The sequence below is a fragment of the Eutrema salsugineum genome, unplaced genomic scaffold (assembly GCF_000478725.1).
Source record: "Eutrema salsugineum unplaced genomic scaffold, Eutsalg1_0 scaffold_2, whole genome shotgun sequence".
NCBI lineage: Eukaryota > Viridiplantae > Streptophyta > Magnoliopsida > Brassicales > Brassicaceae > Eutrema > Eutrema salsugineum.
This window is the reverse complement of record NW_006256829.1, coordinates 7043314-7054713: the sequence shown is the minus strand read 5'-3', so window position 1 is coordinate 7054713 and position 11400 is coordinate 7043314. Positions and strand designations below refer to the sequence as shown.

The 11400-nt window shown below is 36.2% G+C and overlaps 3 protein-coding genes across 3 annotated transcripts; 1 reads left to right on the top strand and 2 right to left on the bottom strand.

The window, feature by feature from the left end:
- Positions 1 to 63: 63 nt before the first annotated feature.
- LOC18017071 (LRR receptor-like serine/threonine-protein kinase EFR) lies at positions 64 to 3947 on the bottom strand. Its single transcript, XM_024155678.1, has 2 exons — positions 999 to 3947; positions 64 to 912 (listed from the first exon to the last, which is right to left on the bottom strand). The coding sequence occupies exons 1-2, from the start codon at positions 3700 to 3702 to the stop codon at positions 509 to 511; spliced, it is 3108 nt and encodes a 1035-aa protein (XP_024011446.1). The 5' UTR covers positions 3703 to 3947; the 3' UTR covers positions 64 to 508.
- Positions 3948 to 4203: 256 nt separating this feature from the next.
- On the top strand, positions 4204 to 8031 carry LOC112086679 (myosin-17-like). The gene is made up of 14 exons (XM_024155679.1): positions 4204 to 4397; positions 5218 to 5245; positions 5346 to 5522; positions 5714 to 5884; positions 5981 to 6145; positions 6241 to 6447; positions 6566 to 6703; positions 6795 to 6865; positions 6960 to 7059; positions 7137 to 7193; positions 7290 to 7346; positions 7436 to 7516; positions 7594 to 7676; positions 7767 to 8031. The coding sequence occupies exons 2-14, from the start codon at positions 5234 to 5236 to the stop codon at positions 7900 to 7902; spliced, it is 1455 nt and encodes a 484-aa protein (XP_024011447.1). The 5' UTR covers positions 4204 to 4397; positions 5218 to 5233; the 3' UTR covers positions 7903 to 8031.
- Positions 8032 to 8394: 363 nt separating this feature from the next.
- Positions 8395 to 9180, bottom strand: LOC18017070 (MOB kinase activator-like 1A). Its single transcript, XM_024156649.1, has 4 exons — positions 9069 to 9180; positions 8839 to 8972; positions 8576 to 8739; positions 8395 to 8466 (listed from the first exon to the last, which is right to left on the bottom strand). Exons 1-4 carry the CDS (start codon positions 9083 to 9085, stop codon positions 8395 to 8397), a joined length of 387 nt encoding a protein of 128 aa, XP_024012417.1. The 5' UTR covers positions 9086 to 9180.
- Positions 9181 to 11400: the final 2220 nt, after the last annotated feature.

The window sequence follows — 11400 nt, the reverse complement described above, 5'->3', positions numbered from 1 at the left end:
TTGGTTCATATGATTGTAATTTGTTAGTTGGTTTCTTGTATCGTCCATTTGATTTTAACCGAATGGATGAAAATAGTTTATTAATAGCCTCTTGAATAGTCTACAATCACAGGACTGAAACGTAATATTCTATACAAAAACGTCATACTCACATTACTAGTACCTAAGGTTACATTAGTACTCGGCTGCAGCCACATAAACAGACTTCCTCTTGGTGTGAACTCATATACCAGATCTCTGAAATCATTTCCATCGGATTCCGGAACCTAGGCTTGAGCAATGCATGGCTTTAGTTGCATTTCTCTGATCCTAAATATACAGACACTTGTGGAGAAGACAATGTTGGCAGAAAAAGAGCTAATAAGTGAAAATGACTCTGGCTACAGAGACATTGTAAATATACGACTCTTCTCCTAACATTGTTCTGTTTCGATGAAGCAGAAGCAGAGACACATTCACTGCGTCCCCAGAAGTGCTCGAGATGGTGATTGCGTTCCACCAGTTTTGTCTAGATTGTATGCATGGCTGGATTTAACATCCATTCCTGAGGAGAAGTTTTCACAGCATCCCGAGGACTTAGCTCTGTAATAGTCTTCTTGAAACTGAAGAATTTAGATCTGATTGAGATTAGCTCGCGTACAGCTTCAGCCATTCTCACCCTATCCCTCGGATATTCTTCAGAACACCTTATTCCCACCTGCAAAACCAGTCTCAACCACTCATCAATGGCGTTGCTGCCTCCACCATCCTTCTCATCATCTCTCGAAAATATTAACTTTGTGTAGCTGTGGAGGTTATAATCGCCTGCAAATGATCCGTCTGTCGGTTTTTTCCCAGTGAACATCTCCAAAAGTAGAATTCCAAAGCTGTACACATCTCCTTGTATTGATGGTTGGCCTCCCAAACCATATTCTGTACATATTTTAAAGCAACAGCAGAAAATGAGATTAAATCATTCACAGTTAAACAATACTTTTTGCAATTAGATACTTATTTACCTGGTGCGGCATAGCCAATGGTGCCTCTGACACCGGCAGAACTAAAATGATTTAGGAAGGACTCTCGATCAAATTTATAGAGGAGCCGAGCCAAACCAAAGTCACTAACATGAGCAGTCAGATCATCATCCAGAAGAACGTTGCTTGGCTTAAGATCACAGTGAGCTACAGGGTCATGACAATGAACATGCAGATACTCTAGAGCGGATGCCACATCTATTGCGATGTTGAGTTTCTCTAAAACTGTTAAACTTCTCGAGTGCTCGTTTGCCCTTTCCAAATCTTCTGGATGAAGCCACATATCCAGACTTCCTTTTGGCATAAACTCATAGACCAGAGCTCTGAATTCGTTTCCTTTGGAATCGAGGCTTGAACAAAGCGTTATCAGTTTTACAAGGTTACGATGCCTTATACCCTTGAAGGTTTCACATTCCGCCATAAAACTTTTCGTTGCTCCATGCTTCAGGAGGTTCAGAACTTTAACAGCGACAAGTTTATCATCGCGGCCAAGCAATCCTTTATACACATTACCAAAGTTGCCTGAACCAATCAGATTGCTTGATGAGAAGCCATTTGTTGCATTATAAAGCTCTTTATAACTTATCTTCTCATAGCACAACCCCACAGAAGTAGAATCTGATGGGTTACTACCACTTGCATTGTTCTTGCTCTTTCTCCTCTTTTTCAACCAACACAGAAAAGCCAGAATTACGAATAAGAAAAGTGAGGCTATACCTATACCAATACCAACGGCAATTTTCTTTCTGACTGACAAAGGCTTTCTCGGCCTTGGTGATGCGAGCAGAATGCATGACTTTAATTGCATTTCTGTGATGCCTCCGCAAAGATTTTTGTTTCCAAATACAGAAACTGATGTAGCATTTCGAAACACTCCTGTTTTTGGCACCATTCCCTCGAAGTTATTCATAGAGAGATTCAGCTTTTGCAGCAAAGGAAATTTGGCCAGATATCGAGGTATGGGGCCAGAGAGATTGTTATTGGAGAAGTCAACATTTTTTAGGCTTACCAACCGACTTATATCTGGAATGGCTCCTTCAAACGAATTTCCTTGCAGATAGAGAAACTCCAGCGAGAGACAATTCCCTAGAGTTTGTGGGATGTGTCCTGATAATTTGTTGTTCGAAACACCTAGTCCAACAAGAAGCTCTAACTCTCCAACTTGTTCTGGAAAAGGGCCGGTCAAGAAATTGCTTGACAAATCCAAGTAAGCAAGGGATGGAATTTGCAGTATTTCCCGAGGTATAGTCCCATTCAACCTATTTGCATCAATCCATAGGTCTAGCAAGTTTCGACAACGTCCAAGACTCTGAGGGATTCTTCCTTGGAAACTATTGCTGTTCAAATGGATCTTTTGCAACTCAGTCATGTTGCCAAAATAAGAAGGTACCTCCCCCGATATTGCATTTGAATACAGATCCAGCATCCGCATTTCCAAAAGCTTCCCGAAAGAGACTGGAAGTTCTCCTGTCAACATATTTGTTTCTAAACTGAGTTTTTGCAGGCTTATGAGATTCCCGATGTCACGAGGAATTGTTCCAGAGATAAGATTTCCTCCAAGGGACAGGCTAGTCAATTTGGTGGACAGATTGGCTATGGAGGCAGGCAGCTCACCTCGAAGTTTGTTGTAACCAGCATCTAAGAACTCTAACTGAGTGCAGTTAGCCAAAGACCCAATAAACTCAAGATCACTGAACGAGTTAGTTCCCAGAGAGTTACTACCAATCCCTAACCACCACAGATTACGTAATTTTCCAAAATTCAAAGGGATCCTTCCTGTCAGGTTATTAGATGAGATATCAAACCTTCCAAGGCTTGAAATATTCGCAATTGTAATGGGAACAGCTCCGGTGAAATGATTGTCTCCCAAAAGAAGCGTTCTTAGGTTTGGAAGAAGATCACCAAAATCAGCTCTAAGTTCACCTGAAAAGCTATTGCCAGCTAGGGATAGAGACTCAAGCGAGGAGATGTTGTGTAACGCAGGAGGAAAAACACCTGAAAAACTATTCTGTGATATTTGGAAAAACACCATTTGAGTCAATCTAGCTACATCGTCTGGAATCTCTCCTTTCATATGGTTATATGCAAAGTCAAGCTCCTGAAGTGACGTCAAGTTTCCAAAAGAGGCAGGAAACCTTCCGGTAAGGTTGTTAATATTAAGATACAAAATGACAAGCTTAGAAAGTGAACCTAGTTCTGAAGGAACATTGTGTCCAAGATGGTTTGACGATAAATCAAGGGTCGAAAGTCGAGAGCAGTTAGAAAGACTAGACGGGATCCTTCCTTCGAGAAGATTAAAGCTCATGTTCAAGTACTGAAGCCTAAATAGCATTCCCACTTCTTGAGGGATGGTACTTCCAAAAGAGTTGTCTGCAAGATTAAGTAATCTGAGAAACGAGAGATTACCAATGGATGGAGAGATCACACCGGCCAATTTGAATCCACCAAGGTCCAGACTTATAACCCTTTCTTGTTTGTGGCCACATGTAACCCCAATCCAATTGCAGACCGGAGAAGAGTTATTCCATGAGGCCAAAACCTCTCTCTTGTTTTCAGCAACTTGAGACTTGAACTCAAGCAAAGCTTTCTTGTCAGTCTCATTTGAAAACCTGGATTGAGCAAAGACCACGGTGATAACTTCAAGCAGCATGAGAGCAGTGAAAGCAAGTGAAAGAGACAGCTTCATGTCGCTTATACAAAGGGAAAGATCGGTTCTGCTTCAACTCGAAACCAAGAAATGGAAACAAGTTTAAGGTTAAGAAGAAGCAAACTCAAGATACAATTGCATCAAAGAAGTCGTGGGGACAGTTTAATGCGATCTAAAAACTCGTTGAAAAATGGTCACAAAAGACCATAGACTTCTGAGAGGAGTCCTTTCAACAGTCAACCCTTAAAAAACGTGTTTAAAGAGAGTAATGGCAAAGTATTGGCCATCACCACCTCTTTGTCGTTTTCGTTAAAGTCTTTTGAAACTTGAATTGAAATTTGACAATCATCCTTCACAGAGTTTGAATTTAAAAAAAAAAAAAAAAAAAATTAACTCAAAGACATTGATAGCAACTCTCGTTTCATAAATTCTGAAAGAAATACATCTAAAGGATTAAAAACATCCAAAGAGAAAAACTTTCGTTATTGGTAAACTAAACATTTGTAAATGGAAATACAAAAGAGGATTCAACTTACGATTTTGAGTTTCCTGGATCGGCGCATACTCACGGCGACGGCCTTAATGAACTGATGTGTCGTCGTAAATATCTCCGTAAAAGCGTTCGCTAATTTGGGTAAAGTCATCGATTTCAGCGAAATCAGCTTAGATTGAATCTTCCGTCGAATCATCTGCGTTTGCGCCATGATCGAAATTGTTTGTAGTCAAGAAATCTGGTGAGTGAGTCTGTGACTGTAAATGGTGCTTATTATTAAATAAAACGCAAGTAGTTTTTTCTCGAAAAGATAACAAAAACAGCATGTAGTTTTTAAACAAATAGAATTGTGGGAATGGAAATACTTTTCAGTATTTCATTTTTAGAACAAATAGGAAAATAAGAAAAATTAATATACATATTTTTCAAATTTTTCATTTCTAAAATAGACTATATCAACAGTACTTAGAGATATGTGTAATTTACTTGATAAATCTGAAAAAAAAAATGTAAATCTATATTGGTTAGATTACAAATAAATTGTTTCTGAAAATTTAGTTTATAAAAGCAAACAATATCTAGTTATTTTGTTTTTTGGTCTAATTACAAAAACTGTTACTTAAAATTAATTAAAAATAGCATAAATGATTACATGTAACTATATAATATTAGAAAAGTTTCCATTTTACTAGAAGTATAGATTTTGATATCCAATTTTTTTAGATTTTTTTCTTTAAATGAAAATCTAATTTATATCATCTTTTTTAGATGAAATTTGTATAAGTAGATACATGTAGAAACCAGCGTCTCTGACCGTATCATTTCAAACAATAGTTTTGGCCATTAAAGTAAGTTGATTCTTTCTTGCTCCATTGTTCAAACAAAGTTGAACTTAACCATTATATTCTTTTGATAGTTTCGTTTTGCTAACAAATTGCGATGCTGTGCAAAGAGACCCTTACTAATCATTGTTATCCTTGTTAGTTGAATAAACAATTATTTAACTGTTTTTTTTTCTTTCTGTTCTGGACGTTTTCATGTTGGTTTTGCTTCTGCTTCAGACTAGAAGAGAAAACAATGTCTACACCGGTAAGCAGAAGTGATTTTTCTGATTAAGTTTTGCACATTTAAATAAGACTTGGATACTTTCTAGTTTCATTCAATTACTTATCGCCTATAAATGTAACAGGAAGCTATGCAGGAAACGCAGTTCCAAGTTGAAGAATCAAATGCTGCTGTGATTAGAGAAGGGGAGGCTGCAAGGAAAGCTATTGAAAAATCACCTCCATTCATGAAAGACACTCCAGTATTGGTTGAGGATACTGAAAAAATCAATTCATTGACATCAGAGATGGAGGCAATCAAGGTTTGTATGAGTGTTTTAACTTACTAGATCATCCTCTATGTATATATACTATGAATGCATTTACTGGTGCCAAGAACATAATAACTTATGTTCTTTTTGTGATACATATAATACAAAAGTGCTTGTTTGTTCATGTAATTTTTCTCTAAATATTGCACTCTGTTTTTTTTTTTTACCTTGGTGTCACTCAGGAACATCAGGAACTACTAGTCAAGTGCATCTCACAAAACCTTGGATATGCTGGGGGCAAGCCTGTTGCTGCATGTGTCATTTACAAATGTCTACTTCACTGGAGATCATTTGAAGTCGAAAGAACTAGCGTCTTTAACCGTATCATTCAAACAATAGCTTCAGCCATTGAAGTAAGTTGGTTTTTTCTTACTTCATTGTTCAGACTTCAGAAGCATTTATGCTGACAAATATCTGAATACCAATTGAAAATGTTGTCTCCCGTACAGGTCCCAGATAATAATGAGGTTTTGGCGTACTGGTTATCTAATTCAGCCACACTATTGTTGCTTCTGCAACGCACACTCAAAGCAACTGGAGCAGCTAGTTTAACACCACAGAGACGAAGAACAACATCATCATCCCTATTTGTTTTTCTATTTCTTCTAACACAAGTAAGACGCAAATCTATTTGTTTTTCTTTCTTTTTTAATCTCTACTGGTGCGCAGCTTCAATTCATCTTGTGTACCTCTTTAAAAACTTAAACAGAGATTAAGGGGATCTCCTCAAAGTGCTGGACTCTCTTCTCTGAATAGACAAGAGCTCACCAAGCTTGACGGCTTGAGGCAAGTTGAAGCAAAGTATCCCGCACTACTTTTCAAGCAGCAGCTTACTGCATTCCTCGAGAAGATATATGGAATGATCAGAGATAATCTTAAGAAAGATATCTCTCCTCTTCTTGCGTTATGTATACAGGTAATTCCTTTGTTGCTTTTGTGTTCATACAGTTTCACTGATATGCTGATGTTCTTAGCTGAAATTTCATTAATTTATCGAATTACTATGTAAGGGCATATATGTTTACATGATACAGGCACCAAGGACGTCAATGGCAAGTTTGGTGAAAGGGAGAGCACAAGAAAATGCTGTTGTTCAACAAGCTCTGATTGCCCATTGGCAAAGTATTAGGAAAAGCCTGAACACTTACTTGAATCTAATGAAAGCAAACAACGTGAGTCTGAACTTTCATTAGAAATTAACAAAAGTAAATCTTAAAAACTTGTTTAGCTATGTTGATTACATTCTATGTTTACATGATAAAGGTTCCACCATTCTTAGTCAGCAAAGTATTCACACAGATATTCTCCTTCATCAATGTTCAGCTTCTCAACAGGCATGTTTCCATTTGTAATCTTTTCTTTTGTTTACCCATCAACCAGTTTTTCCTTGGTTGACAGAAAATTTTTCTCTGTAATAAAACTCTGCAGTCTTCTTCTACGTCGTGAGTGTTGCTCATTCAGCAATGGGAAGTACGTTGAAGCAGGTTTGGCTGAACTAAAACTGTGGTGTATAGAGGCAACTGATGAAGTAAGTTGTTGTTTCATCAACTTTGCCTAATTGACATTGCCTGTTTTGATTAAATTGTTTCGTCAACTTTATTACAGTATGCTGGCTCAGCTTGGGATGAGTTGAGGCATATCAGGCAGGCAGTTGCTTTCCTGGTATAGTTCTTCGTTTAATGCTAAGCCCCTCCTTTTATGCTTCCATTACATTGTTTGGTTATGTGTGAGCTTTTTTGTTTTTGGCTCGTTGTTCAGGTCATTCCTCAAAAGCAGGAAAAGACTTTGGACAAAATAACAAGAGAACTCTGTCCGGTATTACTAGATGAAATCCATTTCTTGAATCGCTACTCTCTTTCCCCTCGTGAGCTGAACACTGAAATTGCTTCTTTTTTTTGGTTCAGGTGCTAAGTATACAGCAGCTATACAGGATCAGCACAATGTACTGGGATGACAAATATGGCACTCATAGTGTTTCTTCAGATGTATGTTTCACTTGTAAATAACTAAGCTCTCTTTTGTCTAGATATGTATTAATAAAGTGTTCTTTCCAAAACCACAGGTTAGTGCAAAGATGAGGGTTATTATGACAGAGGACTCGAACAATGCCGTAAGCAGCTCTTTCCTTTTGGACGATGACTCGAGGTAACCTGTGAAACTCTTTTTTGTTGTCAAATTTCTTTTTTGTACCATTGCCATTTCTCCAGTAACGCGAGGGCATCAATCAAAACGCAGCATTCCATTCGCGGTGGAGGATATATCAATGTCAGTGCAACAATTGGATGTAAACAATGTTGAGCCTCCTCAGTTGATCCGTGAAAACGCAGGTTTCAGCTTCTTACTCACTCGTGAAGAAGGCAGTTCATCATAATATGGCATTGGTGTGGTTTGATGCTATCCAGCCCTGAGGAGTGTATCCATCTCTTTCTTTCTTTCTTTTTAGTCATTCAAATATTTTGCTGGTTTCTGTATCGTTGCAATGAAGGAACTATAGTTTGTTCTTCACTCTTCTAATAGGGTTTGAAAATAATATATTTTTCTTATATGTTTTGCTCCGAATATCAACCCAAAACAACATAAAAATCCGGGAAAACTATTTTTTTTAAAGTGAAACGGTAAGAAGTTCTTCAGAAAGTGAAAAAAAAAAAACAGCCTTTTGACATCATTAAAGACATAATTTTGTTATATAATGTTGATCCAATTTATTGATTGAAAGTTTGAAACATCACAAGATAGTTTACTTTCTTTTACGTTACATATATTCCTTCTGTAAAAGACCAAGTGATAACATAATCATTAACTCCTTTAGGATGTTCTTGGGTAGATATCTCAAACCTGTTCTTTTCCTGAAAACTTAGAGTTTCTATGGTTTCAAAATCTTTTCCACGAGATCTTTCAGAGGATCCAAGTCTGCTTTATCAATCAACTGGTACTCCTGCATGTTGCAAAAAAACAAGTCGTTATAGAAATGTTTTACCATCAACTATTAGAACATGCCCAAAAAAAACTCATCAACATGATCCAGAGAAGATTTATCGACTCACAGATATGAAGAGGATAAAGTGTTTGAAGCAAGTGTTGAGATGAGCTTCTTCCTTGAGATTCACAATCTTCTGAAAGTGAGAATGATAGATGTGTCCATAAACCCGAAACAGCCTTTTCAAAATCAGCTTCACAAAATCCTCAAAGTTTGGTGGGAATGGTGCTCCTGAATATGATAGAAAAATAAACAAGTGTTACAACTCAAAACCAATTTTTTAGTTAATTAAAGATGTTTAAAAACGAATGAATTTAGCTTGGCAGCTACCAAGTTTTTGCGGAAAGATGCCTTCGTCATCGATCTGAGTTTCAATCCAATTCATGAGATACTCAACGTATTCAGGAGCTGAAACCCATATTGGCTTCGTTATTGTAATCCCATCTGCCCATCTATACTCATATCTGCATGCAAAAATGAAAATCCAAAAAAATAAGACCTAAGTTTATATGATCAACTCAGGTTTAATTTGAATTAATGGATTAGAGGCAAAAATGAACCTGGATCCAGCGTTCATGATTGGGCAAGTGGTGGGTGTGCAGAACTCTTCGAGAGTAGCGTACAAAACGTTTACTTGGTTGTAGAAATCTATGGCTAAAACAAACCAAACACACAAAGATAAATTAAGAAAAAATACTTGAAGTATGGATAAGAGTCATGAGCTATGGGTTAAATATAATGACAGTGTCTTAACTGTTAATGGCCAACCACTCGTTAATGTCTTCACCAGGAGGTAGTCTCACGGCTTCTCTGAGGTTGCCACTCCCGAGAGTCGCTGTGATGAGCTTTTCAAGCTGAGAACCCTTAAATTTGTTAGAATCTTACAGCTTTAAAATGTGAAAACAGAACCATATATTATTCAAACCATATGATCCCAAATTCCAAATCCACTAACCTTGCTCCCAAATGGATTATTCTTCTTCTTCTTCTTTGGTCGAAATGTCGTCTTCTGAATTTCACTATAAGACAGCATATATGATCCATCATGTTAGAGCCTAGAATGTCGTGTTAGAATTTTTGCTTCTATTCTTTAAACTCAAATGTTTGAAAGTGTGAGAATTAGCGTAACGGTTTCTAAGAGCACATTCAATGGGGACGCTTAAAATGGATTCTGAGGTATTTTTTAAAAAAAATAAATGTAAATAATTAATTGAAGTGAGAATCGACGCTTGTTCTAGCGTTTTAAGATGCGATGCTTGTGGACAAGTGTCAAATAATTAGAAGATCATAAGTGTGAAATCAAAACATTTTCTCTCTCTCACGACCGAAACATTTTTTCTCTTTCCTGAACTAAAATAGTTTTTCTTTCTTTTAATTTTAAATTTATTATTAAATATTGTTTAAGCATTCCATTTGAAGATCTAGCATTGAACATGCTCTAACAATCTAAGTTTATGGCTTTAAAATGTCTGATTAAAGCAGGATTATCACCATAAAGTTCTTATCAAATGTCGTTGTTCACTTAAAATTCTAGTTGTTTGATTGTAAACACAACACAACGGCAAAGAGAAATAAAGTTTTGGGGACCATCAGGAATTTGACTTTGTGCCAACAACAAGCAGCATCTATCCCAAAAAAAAATACTAGCAAGGATTGGGACCTAAACATACAAAGGTTTAAATACAAAAACAGAGAGAACAAATTAGAAATGTATTAAAATTTGGAAGATACCTCCTGCGAAAGTCCAATAAATTCATGTCTACAGAGACAGTGGCAGAGAATGAAATTTGCCCTCGAGACATAATCTGAAAAAAGCTTGCTCAACTTAAAAACTGAAGAAAATTATTATACTGAACCAAAATGAATCATTCTTATAACAATTTTGGGAGGGGCTAACAATGAATCAATTCATTCGTTATCAAACAATACTGTTGTATTGTTTCAAGCTTGTACTTTATCAAAACAAAAAAGAAGTCAACAATTTGAAAAAAAAAAAATATATACAATTTTGTTTTTGATTAACATGGGTGATCCGGGCCGCGGCACAGTAATGATATACAATTTAGATTTCAAAAAAATTCATTACCTCAAGGTTTTCTGATTGCTGGGTGCAACTGGTAGAACTACTTCTTCATGTAGTTTGTTGGATTCTCACAATACTCGTATAACGAACAGTGAATTCATAAATAATATATGAGCTCACAAAAGACTTGGTATATCATATATGGCTTTTATTTATATGGAAAGAAAAATGTCTAAACCAAGGAAAATGTTCTACTTTTTCACCTTTTTTCCTTAAGATTAATTTCTGTTTCACTAAAAACAAGATGGATTCCCGTAATTTTATTAGGAAAAAGTAATTACTAAAATTAATACAGTTATTTAATAATTATTTTATTGGAGAAATAGGAAAATTTAAGAGAGTGAGAAAAAATGAGCTGTACATTAGTATTATTTTCAAGGATTTTTTGTTTGTTTCTACGCTAATGATTACCTACATCTATAGAAACATATTTTATAATTTCCATATAAACAGTAATTAGAGATATATTTGGGAAAAATGAAACGTAAATTTACAAACAAATAGAAAGAAAAAGAAGGCTATGCTCCAAAATATTATTGGTTAGAAAGATTTTTCTCTGAAATTTCTTTTGGTTATAAAAGGTAAATTTATTCACTTATTTTATTTTCAGGTGGTGTATTGACGTGTGTCGACATTATAATTGTTACACTCTTGTATCCGTGTCATAAATTTGATAAATTAAGTTAGGGTCAAACCAGAAGAAAAATATTTACGAATGAGACCCACTTTTTAGACCTATCTAGCTTTCTGCCCCTTGCATAACTTTTCATTATTGCAGGGTAGGTCCTACTTTCTAGAACGCTCGCTGT

Excerpts from the sequence above, each read along its gene's own strand:
- LOC112086679 (XM_024155679.1), top strand. Across the intron at positions 6,146-6,240 it reads TTCTATTTCTTCTAACACAA|AGATTAAGGGGATCTCCTCA; the intron begins GTAAGACGCAAA and ends AAACTTAAACAG. Across the intron at positions 6,704-6,794 it reads ATCTAATGAAAGCAAACAAC|GTTCCACCATTCTTAGTCAG; the intron begins GTGAGTCTGAAC and ends TACATGATAAAG.
- LOC18017070 (XM_024156649.1), bottom strand. Across the intron at positions 8,740-8,838 it reads CATCTTTCCGCAAAAACTTG|GAGCACCATTCCCACCAAAC; the intron begins GTAGCTGCCAAG and ends TATCATATTCAG. Across the intron at positions 8,467-8,575 it reads ACTTTATCCTCTTCATATCT|GAGTACCAGTTGATTGATAA; the intron begins GTGAGTCGATAA and ends TGCAACATGCAG.
- LOC18017071 (XM_024155678.1), bottom strand. The coding sequence starts at position 3,702 with ATGAAGCTGTCTCTTTCACTTGCTTTCACTGCTCTCATGCTGCTTGAA. Across the intron at positions 913-998 it reads CATTGGCTATGCCGCACCAG|AATATGGTTTGGGAGGCCAA; the intron begins GTAAATAAGTAT and ends AAATATGTACAG.